The sequence below is a fragment of the Hypanus sabinus genome, chromosome 3 (assembly GCF_030144855.1).
Source record: "Hypanus sabinus isolate sHypSab1 chromosome 3, sHypSab1.hap1, whole genome shotgun sequence".
Classification (NCBI taxonomy): domain Eukaryota; kingdom Metazoa; phylum Chordata; class Chondrichthyes; order Myliobatiformes; family Dasyatidae; genus Hypanus; species Hypanus sabinus.
In genome coordinates this window covers 65515985-65537890 of record NC_082708.1, presented here as the reverse complement: position 1 = coordinate 65537890, position 21906 = coordinate 65515985, and the positions used below count along the sequence as shown (strand labels likewise).

At 36.8% G+C, this 21906-nt stretch overlaps 1 protein-coding gene across 2 annotated transcripts in view; it reads right to left on the bottom strand.

Annotated features, from left to right (window-relative positions):
• LOC132391407 (coiled-coil domain-containing protein 81-like) overlaps positions 1–21906 on the bottom strand; it is a 90101-nt gene that overhangs the window by 17161 nt on the left and 51034 nt on the right. For both annotated transcript variants that reach the window (XM_059964581.1, XM_059964580.1), the window contains exons 8-10: positions 20067–20193; positions 9451–9597; positions 1720–1827 (exon numbers count right to left, since the gene is read on the bottom strand). In XM_059964581.1, coding sequence (XP_059820564.1) covers positions 1720–1827; positions 9451–9597; positions 20067–20193 — 382 coding nt within the window. The remainder of the gene's footprint in view (positions 1–1719; positions 1828–9450; positions 9598–20066; positions 20194–21906) is intronic.

Below are 21906 nucleotides of genomic sequence, written 5' to 3'. Positions count from 1 at the left end.
CAAAAGAACTTAAGAAATACGAGCAGGAATAAGTCAATTGGACCATTGAGCCTGCTCCACCATTCATTAAGACCTTGAATGATCCTGGCCATGTACTCAGCTCCATCTACCTGCCTTTTTCCCATAACACTTAATTCCCTTGCTATGCAAAAATATATCTAACTGTGTCTTAAATATAATTAATGTGGCAAGCCTCTACTGCTACCCAGGAAACAGAATTCTACAGATTCACTACTCTCTGGGAGAAACAGTTTCTCCTCATCTCCATCTTAAATCTACTTTCCCAAATCTTGAGGCTACATCCCTGAGTTTTATTCTCACCTACCAGTGGAAATAATTTTCCTGCCTCTATGGTTCTCCAATAAACAGACCTGAACTGCATGCAGTACTCTAGGTGCGACATCACCAACAGCCTGTACAGTTTCAAAATAACCTCCCTACACTTAAATTCAATCCCTCTGACAATGAAGACCAGCATTCAGTTTGTCTTATTCATAACCTGTTGCACTTGCAAACCAATCTTTTATGATTCATGTAAGAACTCCCAAATATCTTTACGCAATGGTGTGCCACATTCCATCACTAACTGAATATTAACCTAATCTTTTATTTTGATTTTCCTTCCAAAGAGGATGGCCTTGCATTTACCAACATGTATTCCATCTGTCAGACCCTTGCCCACTCATTCAACCTACCTATATCTTTCTGCAGATACTCCATAAACTCAGCACCATTTGCTATTCCACTCAGTTTAGTGTCAAAAACAAACTGCTCTGCTTTATTCATTCCCCTTTTCCAAATCATTAATGTATATTGTGAACAGCTGTGTTGAATATTCATCCTCGTAACTCTCTTCTGTACTTTCTCCAGTGCATTCATATCCTTCTACGTGCTCCATAGTATCTTTTTAAAGGTCACTGTTATTTGTGACCCTGAAACTTGTAACCAACATCCCAATGCTCAATTGGCATCCAGAACTCAATAGAAAAAAAAATATTGATGACAACATATACCTAATTTCAGAAGTCAAAAGGAAGATCTTTTAATATTTTCAGGTACTAATGCTTCTATTGCAGCCTAGAAAAGAACACGTTCAAAGTACTGACAAATCAGTCTATTATAAGACTGGCCAAGATCACTTCTAGTGACTAAATTTATCCTCAGCTATTTTTAGATGGCACACGTCTAAACCAAAAGATCAAAGCACAAGGATTGCAGTAAGTTAGTCTTTGACTCTCTAACAATCAGAATGATCAACCCTTATCTATTGTGACTCCTGAAGTTGTTTGTAATTTAGATTATTTGCCTCATCTCCACAAGTCTTCAGATACATCAGTGAGGAAGGAGAACATAAAAGTAGGAACTGACAAATACTGCCCCTCACAGCTCCATGTGTTTAAATATAAAAATTTATGGCTTTGTTTTAGTCTTCAGTAGTTTTGATTATGACAACTGATTAGGCTCGCCGAACAAACACTTGAGTCAAAATGGGTGTATGATATATGGGGTGGGAAAGGGGTTTAATTGGGGGATGGCATACAAAATTTCTGTACTATTCACTCTAGTACCAATGAACTATAATAAATTAACATAACCTTACATATTCTAATTATAGCTCTCATAGTTTCAAGTATATGGGATTTAATTTCTAAATAATGCAGATCATCAAAGTAAAAATGTATAAATAAAACAATTTCTGGTATGCTGCTTCTATCTTACATTGACATCTTTGCATTTTGAATTCTTCCGTCGCTTTTTGGCTTCAGCAACTCCTATGTTGAATGCTGAAATCTTTTGGTTATATTCTCTGCCAGCCAACATTTCACACTGATGGTGGAAGCACATTAAATGCCATTAAAACAAAATGCCATCAAATAATTAAGCAACTACTTAAGCAAATAAAATAAACAATTATTAGTGCTTGTGCTATTTTAGTGACATATAGAAGTATTCAATACTCTTGACAAATCTGACATGCAGTAAAGATGAAGGTCGTAGATTAGTTGGCTCTCAAAACGTCTTTCAGCTATTTTGTAGCCAGGGCATGTTCTAGCTCATCACACAACAGTTTAATCAGTGTCAGGATCCACAGGTCTTCACCAGTTAAATGGAAAGCAACTAACAAATCAACATTTTCTAAAGCACAATAGACTTGTGCTGTAAAGGAAATGTTAGAAGCAAATACTAAGTAGAGTTATAGCAGAGATCTTTAAATAGTCATCTCCAACATCAATCCTTGTAAGAGCAAAGCTCTTTTTAAAACAAAATTGCAGTAATCAAAATCAACATGGCATTGTGAAAGAAAATAATTCTTGACCACATTATTGCAGTTCTTTGAAGAAGTAAAATGCGTCATGAGCAAAGGAGCCTTGGGAATGAACTAGATTTAGATTACCAGAAATTATGCAAAAGGTATGAACAGGCGATTATCTTTTACCAGAAAAAAGAGAACAAGCATAACCAATTCTTCTTCAAGACAGTTTCACAATGATTTCATTGATCTAGACATTCATTTTTCAAAAAGGTAAAACAAAAGGTGCTGTACAGCTGAATATAAGATTAACTTAGAAAAGTGCAATGTTGAGCCCCTTTTCTGATGGCTTAGTACCTGCTGGAAAATTAAATCCATGACCTTCCATTTTTCAGCATGGCATCAACAATTCTGCAGTCAAAAAAATCCTAAAACACGGTTGGACACATGTCATCAACAAATCATTAACCTACAGTATACAGAGTTTTACTTACCAAAAGATCAGATCAACTTCTGCACCGCTAGGCTTTGACAGTGCACAATGAGATCTGCAATTATTGACATTAAACAGAGGTGTGTGTGTGTCTGTCTGTCTGTGCACGGCCGACAACTCGCCTCCCAAATCTCAGCTCATCTTTCCAAGAATTCATTCAACCAGTTCAACCCGTGTTTTTGTTTCTTTTTTAAAGATGACACTGAATTTGAGACCTCAAATTTAGGTCACCCTTTAAAACAAGTCTTGCCTCCTGACGTCCAAAGCATGCAGATTTAAAATCAGTGCAAGAAAGGATAACAGCATCGTTCATGTTTATGAAAAAAAATGCAAGGTAAATGTTCCATCAGCAGTGCATTGAAGCTTTCAAATCTCTATGAATCAGTTTTCTAACAGGAGATACAGTGAAGCCAGAGTAGAATGGATATTATTATTGAGATGGAACTAAGCAACTTGTGCATAATTAGGAGTAGGCAACAAGAACAAAGGGTTTAGACACAACTATATTGAAGCTTGGAAAAAAGAGACCACACATGTATTTACCAAAAAACAGATGTTCTTTTCTGCCATCAGGGCATGAGGCCTCATTGGGGATGGAAGAGACAACAGATGCTGGAATCTGGAGCAAAAAAACAAGCTATATGTCGAGTCACTTCATCTGGACTTAAAGATAGGAGGTATATAGCCAGCATAAAGAGATGAGGAAATGGAGTAGAACAAAAGTACAGCAACGGGAGCTGTGAGCAGTTCATGTTGAAATCTCAGAAGCTGTTGCTGACAGATGACTACCTCAAGACGTACTGAGGATCTCCTGGGGACTATTATGAATTACTGTCCTTTCAAGATGGATTGGCTGGACTCTAGCTTCCAGGGAACACTATTCCCTGGGAAACAATGGCACAAAGTGAAGATGACACTGGATTCTTTTTCAGAATGTCATTCCAGTATTTGGTGTATAAGATGAGCAGAGACATTGATTGTGTGGATAGCCAAAAGCTTTTTCCTAGGGCTGAAATGGCTAACATGAGGGGGCATAGTTTTCTTGGAAATAGGTACAAGGGGTTGTCAGAGATATGTTTTTCACACAGACTGGTGAGTGCATGGAATGGACTGTCAGCAAAGGTGGTAGAGGCGGGTACAAGGGGTCTTTTAAAAGACTCTTAGAAAGGTACATGGAGCATAGAAAAATAGAGGGCTATGTGGTAGGGAAATTCTAGGCAACTTCTAGAGTAGGATACATGGTCGGCACAACACTGTGGGCTGAAGGGCTTGTAATTTGCTGCAGATTTTCTATGGTTCTAAAAGTGAGGTAGTGTGATTGACAGACGGAGGACAAAAGGCTGTAAATAGCAACAGAGGCTGGGAGGTGACAGACAAAGGTAGCAAAGGCTACAGATGATGAAATCTGATAGACTAGGAACAACAAGGGAAGGAGTGCAAGGACTGAAGGCAGGTAGAGTGGATGGAGGAGGGAAAACAAACAGGGTGAAAGGGGTTTGTTGGGTGAATGTGCATGGAATTGGGTAGATTAGGAGAAAGAAAACCGACAAAGGAGGGGAAGGTTACTCGACAGTGGAGTTATGCTCAGACTACACAATAACTGTGCCTGTGAACGGAATCAGTAAATCCTGACTGAATCAGATCCAGTAGTTCACACAAACTACACCTTGGCTGACTCACAGCCAAGTTGTGAATAAAAAAATCGGCTTAGTAAGAGCACTGCTGCATGCCAGCTGGTGATGTAGTAACATCCGCACTGGACTTCAAGGCAAGTGGTCCTGGGTTCAAATCTGGCTGGCTCCTTGCACACTTTCTATCCGTGCTGGGTTGAGCATTGAGCTAGCAACTCAGCCTTGTCAAAAACGCTAAAGAAACAGCAAAGTTGGTGTCCGATAAGCCACAAGGTGTGGAGAGGATCATGAAGAAAAGCACCACAGTTGGCATACAGGACAAGTCTTTGGTAGGTCCCCAAGGTCAAGGGTGAGTCCTTGAAGTCTGTATGAAAATGAGATGCTCATTTAAACCAGAGATGCATAGGAGATGTACAGAGTGCAGAATGTGTAGAATAGTCTATCTTGGTGAAGCCGTATCATTGAGGTATTTTAAAGAGGAAGTAGTCAAGTGTTTTTGAAAATTGAGGGTTATGGAAAAATGGCACCAAAGAAGAGATGAGGCATAGAGCAAACCGGCCATGATCATGTTGAAGTCAAAAAAGGCGTGAGAAATTGAGTGGCCTGCTCTTGCTATTTTCATATGCACATATAAATGTGAAGTGGATGATGTGTCCAATGTAAGATTATAGATATACCTCAGGAGGGGCAAATCAAAATCAGAATCAGATTTATTTTCACTTATAAATCATGTATGGGGTGTCCAGGGACGAGTACTACCTCTGGTGAAGGAGCTTGTTATGTCCATTCTGGAGCAGATCACTCACCGCTGGGTCCCACTGGACACTCAGCTCTCACCTGTGGTTCTAGATAGCTGTTTTCATGCAAGAGCAGCCACACCCATTACACCACTTCGGCAGGCAGGCAAAACCAGGTGAGGGTAGCCGGCAGGCCTCATAACTTGGTGAGATAGGAACATGCCTGTCCTAATACGTGAAGTTAGCTCCAGCAGACTGGGCAGATGAGATCAACAGTGAGATCCAACGGCCAGGAAGATGGTTCTACAATGCTTTATGGAGATTGAAGGCACAAAAATCATCATGGTCATCCACTGCAACCAAGGAAGACCCCAGACTATTTGTACCATTGGATTCTGACTTCCGAGGATAAGCGAGTGGAGCCGCCTCAGTGCAATGGCTTTTCCACTTCAGAAACTCTCCCACATAGGTCTCATTATCATCATTGAATACAGCGGACAACCGAGAGATGTCATAATATTTGTTGTCTTATGGCAGCAGTACAATGCAAAGACATAAGAATTACTGTCAGTTACAGAATAAATATATAGTGCTAAAAGAGGAAATGATGAAGTGGTGTTTGTGGGTTCTTGGACGGCCCAGAAATCTGATAGCAGAGGGAAAGAAGCTGTTCCAATATCACTGAGTGTGCATCTTCAGCCTCCTGTACCTTCTCCCCAATGGTAATAATGAGAAGAGGGAATGTATGGCAATGATTTGGACTATGGTATTAATGGATTTGTGGCTAAATTTGCCAATGACACAAAGATAGGCGGAGGAGTGGGTAGTGTTGAGAAAACAAGAGAGCCTGCAGAGAGACTTAGATAGATTAAGGGAATGGGTAAAGAAGTAGCAAACAAAATACAATGTTGGAAAGTGTATGGTCATCCACTTTGGTGGAAGAAATAAACAGGCAGACTATTATTTAGATGGGGAGAGAATTCAAAATGCAGAAATGCAAAGGGACTTACGAGTCCTTATGCAAGATATCCTAAAGGTTAACCTCCAGATTGAATCAGTTGTGAAGAAGGTGAATGCAATGTTGGCCTTCATTTCTAGAGGTATAGAATATAAGGTATTCGTGAGACCACACTTGGAGTATTGTGTATAGTTTTGGGCTCCTTATTTTAGAAAGGATATACGAACATTGGAGAGGGTTCAGAGGAGATTCATTTGAATGATTCAGGAATAAAAGGGTTACTGTATGAGAAATGCCTGGCAACTCTTGGGCTGTATTCCCTGGAGTTCAGGAGAATGAGTGGGGATCTCATAGAAAGATTCAGAATGTTAAAAGGCCTGAGCAGATTAGACATGGCAAAGTTATTTCCTGTGTATTGCAGCCTCTTTACCAGGTTGTCATGCAACCAGCCATAATGCTCTCCATCGTACATCTGTTGGAATTTGTAAGTCTTTAGCAATACATCAAATGTCATTATTGAAATAGCGCCACTGGTGTGGCATTTTGTGATTGCATCAATATGTTGGCATCAGGATAGATCCTTGGAGATGTTGACATGCATGAATTTGAAGCTGCTCACCCTTTGCACCACTGATCCTACAATGAGGACTCGTGTGTTCTCTGACTTCCCCTTCCTAAATTCCACAATCAATTCCATGATCCACGTTGATGTTGAGTATGAAGTTGTTGTTGCAATACCACTCAACCAGCTAATCTCTCACTCCCATTTACCTCCTCTTTGCCATCTCATCATCTTATAGTGCTTGAGATATGAATGGGTGATTGAATTACTGCACGCTTCCTTCTACTGCTTCCACTAATGGCTTTACATATATTTCTCCTCCAGCTTCAGCTATAATGGGCAATGGAGAGTCATATAAAGTTATGGCCATATTAGAAAGATTTTGGGAACATCCTTAAAACATTTATTCTGTTCTTCTGTGACAAGGTAGAATGTAGATGGAAATATTGCTACTTGCTATTTACTGCTACAGCGTATTTCAGTTTTGTCTTGAATACCACTGAAATATGCAGTGTAATTTAATGTTACTCTTGTTGTATTTTCTGATATAGCTATTTCAACTGCTCTTTAAAATGTGTGCTGTGCTTTAGTTAGGAGCAATATCTGAATGCTTCAATCGTTCCAATGTAGCCAACCATTTTTGCTCTTCTTTTATGATTATCATCATCAAGTACTCTGTTTATGAAACTGTGAGTTTTTCTGTTTCTAGCTTTTTAAAGAAAAAAATCTTGGTTGCGTCTGTCTCCTTTTCTGAAGAGCACATACAGCGCTGATTTTTTTTTTTACTCAACTGTTTCTCACTGCACCTTGTTTTACTATTACACCTCATTGTCCTTCAGCAAGTACAGTACTCTACAAAAGTCTTAGGCACCCTAGCTATATATACGTCCAAAACTTTTGTATTTGTCAACACGTAGTGGAGAAAAAGTTTGTAACTCCGACAGGAAAAAAAGGATACTGGGAATGGTGAGGGTGGAACACTGCAGGAGAGGTGAGGAACAGGTGACAGAGAAGGGGTGCCAGGGTTGGGACTGGCACAAATGCAGACATACCCAGCCCTGAGACACCAGGCAAGGTCATTTAATTACAAAAAATTGTTTATTGATCATTATGGAATGTCACTCCAGTGCTTTCTGTTCCTTCCCCTCTCCCTTCCTCTTTTCCCAACTATGATCCCCCTCTCCCCACTCCTTTCCCACTCTCAGTCCACCATAGAGCCACATACCAGAATAAGGTTTATAATCACTCACAAATGTCAAGAAATTTGCTTTTTTTCAGGCAGTAGTACAGTGCAATACAGAAAATGCGTACAGTAGTGTGCTGAAGTCCTAGGCAGTCAAGATATATATATATATATATAAACACACCATATGTGCCTGAGACTTTTGCACAGTACTGTACCTGTTGAAGTGCAAATATAACTATAATGAATTATTTAAACAAAGAATGCTTAATCAAATAATATACTTACAAAATTACTGATATATTAAATACACTACAGCTGATCCTCACACTTCCAATCCCCGATGAGGACTCCGGTTTCTTCCTCCTGCAGTCAATAATCAGCTCTTTGGTTTTGTTGACATTTTATTGTTATGCCACCATTCAACTAGACTTTCGGTCCCCCTCCTATATGCTGATATGTCATTCCTTTAAATTTGGACAACAACAGTAATGTTGTCAGCAAACTTAAATAAGGCATTGGAGCTCTTCTTAGTCTCACGTCTAGTCTTAGATTTGACTATTATAACACGTACCTAACCAGTCAAACTCATTCTACCCTTCATAAGCTTTGGAGCATTTAAAATCCACAACTCATTTACTAACTTTCATCAAGTCTATTTAAACAAGGGTCTCATTCCAAAACATCAACTGTTTATTTCTCTCCATAGACGCTACCTGACCCGCTGAGTTCTACCAGCATTTTGTTTATGATGCTCTGGATTTCCATCATCTGCAGAATCTCATGTTCAACGTTCCTGTCCTTTCCTTCCCCTACAATTTATTTCAGCCTTATAATCTTCCAAGAGTTCTCCAGTCCTCCAATTCTGCCCTCTTGAACATTCCCAAACTCAACTCCCACCTTAATTATACCATTGGCTTGCAAAATCCTACTCTCAGAAATTCTCTCTCTTAACTATTAAGCCTCTCTTCCTCTCTTTCCTCTTTTATAAGAATTATCATAATGCAAATCTACTTGACTAAACTTTTGCTCATTTACTCTAATATCTCACTTTGTAACCTGATGTCAAATTTTGTTTGATAATGGTCCTGCGATACTGTACCATGTTTACTTACTTATTTTACTTATTCTTCACTTATTGAGATAGAGCGCGTAATAGGCCCTTCTGGCCCCCCGAGCCACACTGCCCAGCAATCCCGATTCAATCCAAGCCTAATCATGGGACAATTTTACAATGACCATGTTAATGGTACTACTTAAATAAAGGAAGTACTTATTCATAAATAAATAAATGCACAGAAGAACTTGAAAATATAAATACCAAATTCTTTTTAACTGTTCTCCTAATCATCCACTATTCAATTTACATTTTATAGCCAAATTATTGTATTTTTTACTGCTATCCGTCTGATAGAGGGTGATTACTATAAATAGACAAAATAAAGCATAGAATTGATTTTTATTTGAAAGAAATAAGTCATGCAGCTTGCCTGTGTAATTTTCCACATAACAGAGCCTTAGCTTTTTATAGAATTCCTTTATCAATTGCTCTGCAAAGCACTAAACAATTATTCATTATAGAGTGCAGGTTCCATATTCCAATAAAATTCTCCATTCACGATGTTTTTAATATACCTGTTCGTGGAAGATGGCCTCCTGGTTTTTCATTTGTTGATACTGCTGCAGTAATTGCTCCTCCTCCAGTTCTTTTCTTCTTCTGCTCTCCGAAATGTCAATAGGGAAATTTTTCAGAGCTCGTTGCATGCAAAGGTAACATAGCTCCTGTAATATCATAGAACAAACAGCAAGTTCAGGTCACTCGCCTGTTTGAGGCACATTCCAAAGCTTCAAATTACACTGTATGACTGCATGCTTTGAAAATCATTTTATGACTAAAGATCTCTTTTTATTATATTTTCATCCTTGCTTATAGTTCCACTTTCTAAAACATAATCTGATACACACAATAAACGTACGGATTTGTAGTGAAAAGTAACAGTATGCCATCAGCTCTCACTATTTCAATCGGGGAAAATATGACAGCAACTTCTGGAATAATATGCATATGCAGTTAAATGTGGAATACCGACCCCTTCATAGGGATCGCAGTTTTCAGTATTCTACAGCATAGTCTGCTGAATAAGTGAACTGATGAGAACTTTGGAAACTATGTATGTGAAACAAAACCTTGAAAACATTGTGCTTTACTGGAAGAAATTTAACATTGTTTGTGATGGCTTACAAATCCATGGTTAATTGTTGCAGAACTTCAAGACCAGTGGTTCCTGAACTTTTCTGGGTTTCTGCTCCCTCAGTTCTCAGACCACTTCCCAAGCACCCCCTTCTCCCTTTCCAGCCATTACATTAAAAATATAAAGAGTTCTGGTTTACAATGCAGTGATAGAAAATCATAACTGCAAATTCAAAGCAGAGAAAAATAATTGAAAAAATTATTCATATCTATTTAAAGCTATAAATAAAACTACTTCTTTAACAACAGTAATCATCAACAATTTTAGAGCATACATTAGTCATCCAACTATTCACTACTTCATTGCTTTTTCACCTTTCAATGAGATGATGCCATGATATCAGCTTCCCAGCATCAGGCTGAATGTCACTCAGACGGAATCTCAGTATCCCATGTTGAGTAATTGGCAGTTTGTTTCATTGCTTTAAAGTTGGACAATTTTATTGAAACTGCACTCCATTAAATATGATGTTGGAAAGATAATAATGAACATCTTAACCTTTTTCCACAGTGAAGGATAGGTTCAGAGATTTCTTTCTGCAACCAGAAGTCTTGATGTTTTTCTGAACCTTAGCTTCAGCTCAAAGTCAATTGGTAGCAAGGTCGGTTCTTCCTCCATCCTACCTGCTTCCTCATTGCAAGTGTTCAAGAATGGATTTATTACCCAATGTGGAATTTAGATTAAGAAAAGATCTTGAAATATCTGATATATTTTATGCAGCTCGTCCACATGGACATAGTATACTTGTACATCATCGTCTGGTATTCTTTCTTTCTCTTCCAACTCAGAGAGGTCAGAAATTGCACTTAAATTGAGGTAACTTGGACAGAAATGTGGAGATGACTGATTTCACTTCAATAAGATTCATATCATTTCCTTGCAATTGAAGACTGATTTCATTAAATTTTGTGAATAGTTCTGACAAATAAGCAATATCATAATAAACTGAAGCACTGTATTAGATTTAAGTCACAGGTACTAAAAAATAGCCTATCCTTGCCTGTAAAGACTTTGCAAACATCACTTATAAGATATTGTAAAGATGTGGAAGAAGGTCTTGTGTTCAGATGAGACTAAACTGGAACCTATTGGCTTCAGCACTAAGCAGCATGTGTGGCATAAATCTAATACTGTGCTTCATTATTCAGTACTGTGCATATTGAGTTGCAAACTCATTTTCGCGGTATTGGTGCATGAAAATTGTACTATACAATGACAGTAAAGATATTTCATTTCATTTCAACAGTGACATTATCATAACACCAACTTTATTGTAAAGGTAGCATCATGCTATGGGAATGCATTTTAGCTACAAGGACGAGAAATCTGGTCAGGATTGATGAGAAGATGAATACTGCTTAAACTGGGAAGGAAGTTCATTCTTCAGCAGGACAGCAACCCAAAATAGCCTGCTAAAGGTTGAGTGGCCCAGTCAGAGACTTGACCTTCTCCCAATCGAACATCTCTGGCAAGACTTCAAGATTTCTATTCACCACTGCTCCCCAACTAACATGACACAGTTTGAGCAAATCTTGCTGCATCACATTATGCAAAGCTAATAGCTATAAGAGGTGGTTCATCTAAGTACTGAGCAAAGGGGGATGAATACCTTTGAACTGCTGACATTTTAATTTTTGAATTTTTAGATTTTCATATTTTGCAATTTTCTCTGTTTTTGGGCTTTACTGTGCAAGCAGAAGCATGCGATTCACAAGTAAAAATTCAATTAAGTTGATCAAAATACCTGGTTGTAATACTCATTTTTGTGAGCAAAGGGTTGCATTCTAGTCCCCTTGCAAATAACAGCTTTTGAACCAAGCTTTCATCTTTTAAGGAACTAACATAACCAAGCCTGGCTAAGTTGTCTCATCCAACTACAGAGCAAATTCTGTTGTCCTAAGCATGTTGCACAATGTGTCTTCCACATTTTCAGACACTTCATTTATTCATTTTTAAAATGAGTCATCGCTGAGCAGAATCATTTTAATTATTTTGTCTACTGTCTTATGCAAAACCACACACAGAACATCCCTTTCTGTTGGCTTTAACAGTTCTTCTCCAATTGTATGGGGCATTCTAAATTTAGCAATGAACAATGGAATTCTGTATGAAGTGCAAACCGTCACTGTTTTGTTGTGAAGTGCTGGCAAATATGTTTTGCAGTGTTTTCCATTTCTGAAACTTTTCACGAAGTGACTGAAAGTAAGCAAGTTCTTTTTGCTTCATCCAAAAGTATTCTCTTCAAATGTTTGAGGAGCCTGGCCAGATTCAAAGCTTCATCTGTAAAAGACTTTTTCCACACTACAGATACATTGGCTGCTTTTAGTTGCTTGGTGCTGGTATAAATTTATATTTCAGATACTCCACACTATACCAACTAGTTCTTTTTCATTTGGTCTGTTGTTGCCATTTTCATTATGGATGAATGCTCATAGCCCATCGCCTATTGTTTAAATCCATCCTCAACTTCTGTAACGAATAAAAGGGAAAAGTATAATGTCATCATTGCTCAGGCAAAATATGACTCTCTGCCTGAAGGTACATAAAGTGAGGCAGCAATATCTCAGTTAGGCCAATGTGATCAAGCACATTTAAAAGGGTAGATTCTGAACTTTACCCCATTGAATGCCTAACCTAATTCACAGGAATTGCATCACTACACGATTCTTTTTCAATATTTTTATTAATTTTAATTTCCACACAGAAGAATACAGAGTACATGAGGATATATATTATGAATCAAAAAAATAGAATAGTACTGAATACATTATATTTAAATCACACTTGCAATCACAGTACCCTATACTTATAATCAAACATGTAGATTAATTATATTGTAATTTTAATTGTAATAGTTATATTATATAAATAAAGAATCTAAACTGATTACCAAGATCAAAGCTGTTTGGTAAAGAAAGAAAGATGGGAAAAAATCCTTATCACATAGTGATTTATGTTATTAGCCAACATCTGTACTATAACACCAAATCAAAGGTTATGAAAATAGTTCAAGAATGGTCCCCACAATGTTTAGAAGTGTTAGTTAGAATAAGAAATTGAACAACGGATCCTCTCTAAATTTAAGCATGACATAACATCACATAACCATTGAGCGTGAGTCGGCGGAGCAACCTCCTTCCACGTAAGCAACACCACCCTCCTAGCTATAAGAGAAATAAAAGCCAATAAATGTTAATCAGATGTCTCCAAAGTTATGCCTTTTTCTCCAACAAAACCAAACAAGGCAGTCAAAGGGTTAGGCTTAAAATTTACTTCAAAAAGTACAGAAAAAGTTTGGAATTCTTCCTTCCAGTATTTTTCAAGACTCAGACATGTCCAAAACATAAGGATTAATGAAGCCTCTCTGTTGTTACATCTATCACAATAGGGAGATAAGTCTGGATAAAAATGAGATAGCTTGTCTTAGGACATGTGGGCCCTGTGACCACTTTAAATTGTAGGAGGGTGTGGCAAGCACATAATGATGAAGTGTTAACCAATTTAAAAACTTCATTCCAAATCTCCTCAGAAACTGAAACCTGTAAAACTTGCTCCCAGGCATTTTTAATTTTGACTAAAGGAGCCTCTCTTAATTCCAAGAACATACTATAAATATTGGATATTAGGCCATTATGAAAAGGTTTCAAATTAGAAATTACATCGAATAAGTTCGTATCAGGACGCATAGGAAATGTATGTAATTGAGATAGCAGAAAGTCTCTAACTTGTAGATATCAAAAAAAGTGGGTTTTTGGTAAGCTATATTTAGCTGACAGTTGCTCAAACGAAAGGGGACTTCCTCCAACAAACATTCCTGGGATCATTTAATACCCAATCTATCCCATTCTGTAAAAACTACATCGGTCATACAAGGTTTAAAAAAAATTAGAAAAAAAATGGGACTAGAAAGAGAAAATCTCAATAAACCAAAGCATTTTGTAAATTGTAACCAGATCCTCAAAGTATGTTTAACTACCAAATTGTCAATTAGTTTATTTAAAGATAAAGGAAGTGAGGATCCAAGAAGAGAAATAATAGAAAATGTTTTAACAGAGTTAGCTTTTAAAGAGACCCATACTGGACAGTCCTCATGGTTAATGTAATATGACCAAACCTTAAGATTTCGTATATTAACTGCCCAGTAATAAAACCTAAAATTTGGTAAAGCTAAACCTCCATTCTTTTTAACTTTTTGAAAGTGAACTTTATTTAATCAAGAATGTTTGTTTTTCCACATATACAAAGATAGAATTGAATAAAGAGAATCAAAAAAGGACTGAGGAATAAAAACAGGTAAGGTCTGAAAAAGGTATATAAATTTAGGCAGGATATTTATTTTAATACAGTTAATTCGACCAATCAATGATAGAGAGATGGGTGACCAGTTTGATAGTGCCCTTTTCACATAATAGGGTAAGAAAATTTTCTTTAAGTAGGTTTTTATAACTTACAATTTTAAAAGGTTAGTACTAATTGATACCAGATTATTCAAGGGGAAAAGTTCACTCTTATGTAAATTCAATTTATATCCTGAAAACTGGCTGAAACAGGAGAGTAAAGAAAGCATAGAAGGTAACGAGGTCTGAATATTAGAAATAAAAAGCAATAGATCAACAGAGTGAAACTTTGTGGGTAGTACCTCTCCTTAAAATACCAGTGATATCACTAGATTTTCGAAAAGTAATAGCTAAGGGTTCTAAAGCCAGATCAAAGAGCAAAGGGCTCAAAGGACATCCTTGTCTGGTTGCACATTGGAGTTTTAAAGGTTTAGAATTCTAAAATTAGGAAGAACCTGAGCAGAGAAAGATAAAGTAATTTAATCCATTGAATGAAATCGGGCCCAAAGTTAAATTTTTCTAAGGTTTTAAATAAATAATTCCATTCAACCCGATCAAAAGCCTTCTCAGCACCTCGATATCATGCATTCCGATATCTCCTTAGAAGGAGAATACATTACATTCAGTAAATGACAAATATTAAAATAGGAATAGCGATTTTTAATAAATCCAGTCTGATCATCAGATATGATAGATGGTAAAATATTTTCAAGCCTACGAGCCAAAACTTTGGATAGAATTTTAGTATCAACACTAAGTAAAGAAATTGGTCTATATGAAGAGCATTCAGTTGGGTTCTTATTTTTATTAAGAATAAGCGAAATGGAAGCTTCATAAAAAGATTGTGGCAGCCGACCCAACTTAAAGGAATTCAAAAAGACACAACATAAATGAGGTATAAGCAATGAGGAAAAAGCCTTGCAAAATTCTCTAGAAAATCTATCAGGACCCGGAGTCTTCCCAAAATGCAATGAACGTACAGCCTCAGCAATTTCCTCATAAGAAATAGGTTGATCCAACTGCTTTCAATTATCAACAGAAAGTACAAGGATGCTTAATTGGTCTAAAAAATTATTCATTACAGTATTATCTTTAGGAGAGTCAGAACTATAAAGTTTAGAATAAAATTCTCTAAAGATATTTAGTTCTAAATGGTCAGTTGCCCTATCACCATTAGCTTTACAAATTTCTTTAATTTGCCATTTAGCTATAAAAATTTTTAATTGATTAGCCAATAATTTACATGCTTTGTCTTCATGAATATAGAATTGGCTTTTATGTTTTAGAAATTGACTTTCAATTGGATATGCTAAAAGAAGATCATATTTTGTTTTAATTTCAATGCATCTTTGCAGCAGGATCTGGAGCCAAAGCATATTTTTGGTCTAATTGTTCCAACTGATTAGCTAAATCAATTCTCTCTTTATTAGCTTTTTTAACACGTTCATTATAAGAAATAATTTGTCCTCTAATATAGGCCTTGAAAGCATCCTATATAATAAGACTAGAAGTCTCTTCTAGCATATTCTCTTCAAAAAAAAAAATAATTTATTTCTCCAGAAACTTTAAAAAATCCTTATCAGATAGCAAAGTTAGAATAAAATGCCAAAATCTATTTATTTGAGGGAGACCGGGAAGGTTTAAAGATAAAAATACAGGAGCATGGTCTGAAACAGCAATCTTTTTCTATTCACAGGATCGAACTAATGGAATCATTTGGCTATCAATAAAAAAAATCTATCCTGGAATACGTATGGTGAACATGAGAAAAAAAAAGGACTCCTCCCTATCTTCTGGATGTCAAAAAAAAACCGCCAAACATCAACAATACCACATTTCAGTAGGAAAGATTGAATAAATAAAGCTGTTTTGTTAGGGTAGCTGGTTTAGAAGATGACCAGCTTAAAACTGGATCTAACCAGCAATTAAAGTCTCCTCCCAACTCTAATAAATAGACACTCAAATCTGGCAAGAGTTAAAAAACATTGCTTGAAGAATCCTAGGTCATCTATATTCGGTGTATACAGATTAGCGAATACCATTAATTTATTGTCCAATTTTCCTGACACTATGACAAAATGCCCATTAATAGCAGACACTACTTTATGTTGGACAAAGGGAACAGTATTATCTATAAAGATTGAAACTCCCCTAGATTTAGCTTGAAAAGAGGAATGAAAGTGCAGCCCTTTCCATCTGCTAAAAAAGGATGGATTGTCACATTTACGTACATGAGTTTCTTGTAAAAAATAATAATTGGGACCTTAACTTTTTTAATATAGGCAAAAATCTTATTCCATTTCACAGGGTTATCTAACGCTTTCATGTTAAGACTAAGTAAATTAATAGTTTGATCCAATTTTAATACTATTTAAAAGAAAGGTTAAGATAATGACCATACTGCAATGTATATTAAAACCAGACATCGTACCTTGAGATAAGGTAACCAAGCAACAGATTTGGCTGAGAACCCAATACAGCTTCCAGAAAAGGAGCCCTTCCCCTCTCCCTCTCCCAAAGCCAGAAAGCCAACCAGTAGATAGCAAGCATCTACTACTAATAATGTCATCTCCCCAAAAAAAAGTCTGCTGCTTTAGCTCCAATCTATATCAAGATTAGCTGCATTCCAACCTAGCCAAAACAACAGAGAAAAAAAAACAAACTTCATACCAAAAACACAGATTAGTTATTGCAATTTCAAAATGATAAAATAAATATCCATTCTAAACCTTATTTATAGAGATAAAACCTCAAAAATATGTATAATATAAAAAAAAACTAAAATCAAAATACATGAACAGTCAAGGTATTAGCTCATTAAAACCTTATTCTCTTAGTAATAAAATACTAAAAGGTTTAAAAAAAAGTTAGCTACAAAGAGTTGCCAAGAGTAAGAGAGGCAGATATTCATGCAGAAAGATACTGAGCAATTAATCTTCTGATTCCAAGATGTCTTGAGCATCTTCAACCAAACAAAACCACTTCTTCGAGCCATCCCTCAGTATAATTCTGAGCTGTGCAAGATAACGAAGAGAAGGCTTGAAACCTTTATTAAAAAGTTCCGACATAACCTTTTTAAACTTAGCACGCTCATTCATGTCCTCAGGTGAAAAATCCTTGACAATTCTAATCTTTTCGACTTTATAATCAATCATTCCTCTTCGACGGGATTCACGAATTAAAAGCTCCTTAGTTTGACATTCATGTAAACAGACTATGACCTATCTGGGTCTTTCTCCTGAAGCAGGCTTAGGAACCAATGATCTATGCGCTCAATCAACCATAGCCAAAGGTGGTAAAATGTCAGGAAATAATTATGCCAAAAAACTTGCAAAAAATTTCGTAGGCTGATCACATTCAGTTAACTCTTCAAGGCCCAGATTTCTTACGTTGTTTCTGTTTTCTAAGTCGATAATCTTCTGCATTAATTTTTCATTAGACTTTCATTGCTTTTGTATGTCATCAATTTTCGTATCCAAAATTGTCAGAGTTGCTTCATTATCTTCAGTTTGTTTATCATGTTCAGCTAAGGTTTTTTGAATAGAATCCAGTTTTGCATCCATTCATTTAATTTCAGAGCTAAACTGCTGGAACTCCTCAGAGGATTCTTTTCTGTGTCTTCAAAGCAAATCCATAATAGATTCTAACGATGCAGGAGGACCCTCTTCTTTTCTAAATACCTTTGGCACCCCTTGTAATCATAATGAAGCAATATCACGTTTAAAAATAAGATTTCAAAACAGGTTGGAAACAGTAAGTAAAATAGGAGCAACTTCAAAAAGCTGTTACTCCATCAACAACCAGCAGGAAAATCCATCACTGCATGATTAGAGTATGGGAGTCATTCTAGCTAGCTAGTACAGTCCAGATTTCTCATGATATGCCAAATACTGAAGTGTCTCATTGCTTTTCAACAACTATAACATGCATTGAGCAAGTCTAAGAGAATGGTGGGTTAGCAAGAGATTAGGTGATTATATGATCATTGTAAACATTTATGAGGAACTGAGGATCAAATGATTATAATAAGTAATTTATTTCTTAAATTAAGCCTATAATCCCTCAGCTGCCCCCTTGCTACCAAGTGCCCTTCCCACCATCCCCTTTATCTTTATCGCCCCCTTAGAAACTCCCACCACCCTCAAGTGAATGATGATGCCCACTTTGCGATCCACTGTTCTAGACTCTAAAATAGCTAATTTAGTATTTATGCATTATCATTCCCTCAGATAATAATTTCAAATTCCCATGTTTTAAAAATAATGAAAAATATATTGTTACTTCTACCACTGGAGCCCCCCCCCCTTGCGTGCAACAGTGGAGCCCAGTCTTGTTGAAATTCTCTAGCATTAAATCGAATTTGATTTTAAGTATTTTTAATTGGGATTATAGATCTTACAATTTGGATTCAAAGCAGAGGGTATAACTTTACTTAAATTATTTTCTTTTACTAATAACATATAAGGATATGTAAAAACTACTACAAAAGATTTAGAGTTATCGTAATTGGTTAATCTCTACTCCTGGGTAAGAGACTCAGAGGATTTCTCCCCACAGGAATATCTCACATGCCAATGTAGCCTTGCATGCTTTGGATAAGCAAGATTGGTTCTCCACATCAAGCCAAGTAAGAAAAGGATTTGGGAGGGAAGTACAGTGATTCTGGATCTAGGTCAGCAAAATCTAACCCATTAGGATTGGCTGCAGAGCCCTGCCTGATTACATTATTGTTACTGAAAGTAAGGTATCATCTAGTGAGACCAGGCATGAAGGGTTTGCAATAGGTTGTGCTAGAGCATATTCTTTCCATCTAGTTTCTTTTAGCATGATGTAATTTTGCACCGCCATCCAGAAGAATTTAATTCTTTCATTAAGGATGTTTCTGGAGAAATATTGCTCACCTTGTGTCTTCACTTTGTCCACCAGGACCTCTGGGTAGGCATCAAAAAAGTGGGAAAGCAAGTTTTCAACCAATTTGCATAGCCAAAAAAAGGCTTCAGAACTGGCAAATCAAACAGCAAACAATGGATATAGCTTTGCCAAATGAGATGTAACACAAGTTAAATAAGGCTCAGTTGAGGCACCTTTTAAGTACCATGTGAAATTTCATCTATCATGTCTTTGAATTACCAAACACAGGAGAAAAGGAGAATGAGAGCATAGAAAATAAGGCTCAGAATTAAAATGATGTAAATGTCATAAGAGTTAAGTGCTTGTTTGGTTCTTGCTCTCATTAAAACTGGTGGTAAAGAGTTAAAAACAAAAGGGTTGTATCATAGTAGAGAAGCACAAAGTCTGGAAGATTAAAATTTTAGAATGTGATTATGTCCAGTAACTCTAGACACTCAGTAACATGGATGCTATATATAAATTGTCTACACTTTACAATGAGGCTCTTGCTATTTCAAGTTTTAAGTATTGCATTTATATGTAAAAGGATTGGAAACAGCATTAGAGTTCTCTCTTCTCCTCGTGCAAGTTACACTATGAACTTAAACAAATGGCACAGACAATTAGAAGCTAAAAAATTGCCCAGTGCCTTCAAGAAATTGCATCCATGAAGATCAAGTGTTAGTCCTCTTACCTTCATATGGATGTTGTCTCTAATGCTTACAACACAAAGGTTACTTAAGAGAAAAAAAATCCTATACAGATTACATACCTGTCCTGCCCTGCAATGATCAGAGCAGGCAGTGGCAGGTGGTGTTTTGATCTTCACTGTTTGCACATTTGTACTTTGAATGGCAGACTGACAGGATAAAGAACGATGTGGAGAAGCCCACCTGAAGCTTGAGAAAAAAAATACATGATTTAAAATTACTGAATTAAATCACTGTATTTAACATCTTCAAAGTAATGGAGGTAGGTCTAAACTTATGGTCTGCCTGGCCCTGTGCCATGTTGTTTACTCCAGTGTGGCCCAGGGCTCAGTCCTTCATTGAGAGCTTGGTTCCCAACACATCCTCATATCTCATATCACCCCCAGACTATATCAACACTGACAGCTGGCTGGACTCAGAATCTCACTGACAATTGATGAGAATCTTATCCCAGGCTCACATGCTGTGAAATGTAAGTGTTACCACTGAATATTAGTTAACGTCAATGACGTTTATATTTCAATTACACTCAAGCCACATAAAAAATTAAAATATTACTTTTCCTTTTTACATTAATAGAAAATAATACCCATGCATTAAAAATCAACTGTCTATAAAACTTAAATAAATATTTTAAAACTCATACTCAGTGCTTTCAGAACAGCTTTTTTCCCTCTACCATCAGATTTCTGAATGGTCCATGAACACTATCTCATTATTCCTCTTCAGTACTATTTATTTATTGATTGATTGATTGATTATAACCTATAGCAATTTTTATGTCTTGCACTGTACTGTTGCCACAAAACAACACATCTCAGAAATTGCTGATTGGCATTTTCACACATAACAGTCTCTAGTTTACAGAGAATGGTGCGAGAAACAAAAAGCTTCCAGTGAGCAGCAGTTCTGTGGGGGGATAAAAGCCTTGGAGAATGGCAGACTGGTTCAAGCTGACAGAAAGATGATGGTAACTCAAATAATCATATGGTGGTGTGCAGAGGAACACCTCTGAATGCACAACACGTCAAACCTTGAAGTGGATGGGCTACAGCAGTAAAAAAAAACCACAAACATACACTTAGCGGCCTTGTTAATAGGTACAGGAGTTACCTAATAAAGTGGCCACTGAGCGTTGATGTGTAGTGGAAAACTCACCTGTACTATCTCAATCCTAATACAGAAGGTAATTAATAAAGTTGCCTCTGAGTGTATCTATCTGAGCTCTCTCATTAACAAAGCATTTTGCCCACAGAACTGCATTTAAAAAATAAATATTAATAGTTTCAAGGATCCCACGATATCAGCACTTCACAGGCAACCAGATGACCCTCAACCAACAGGGGCCTCAGAGTGTGCTCTGCACCTAGCCTGGCTTATGGTACTTCATAAGTAGTGGTAGAAGTATTAAAATCTTATCTAGCAGAAAACACCAAAACTGCTTTGATGAGAATGACCAGGACATCCTGGAACTAATTAATTGCTAATACAAGGCATTCCTGAATTTGAAACACCACTATGCCTCAAGAGAACAGAAACAATGCTACAGACACCTGACTGTTAAGGTTCAAAAGGAAAGCTACAACCTAAAGAAATGACGATGCATGACATCTAGAACTCAATGATAACCACAACATGCACGGATTCTTTGGACCTGTCAGGGTTCAAACATCAAGGGTACACCTCACTGTTCATCTAAGAGCTGAGGAGAACTTATCAAGGAGAAGGATGGAGTCAGTAACCTTGAAAGAAGTACTTAAAAGAACTCCTCGAACTGTAACATTTTTTTAAAATTTAACTCCTTTAGATTCCATCCCACATCAAGCAATTTGGCCCAATTTCACTAATGCCAGTGACTGAAGAGAATATGACAAGACCATATGCCAACTGAAAAGTTACAAA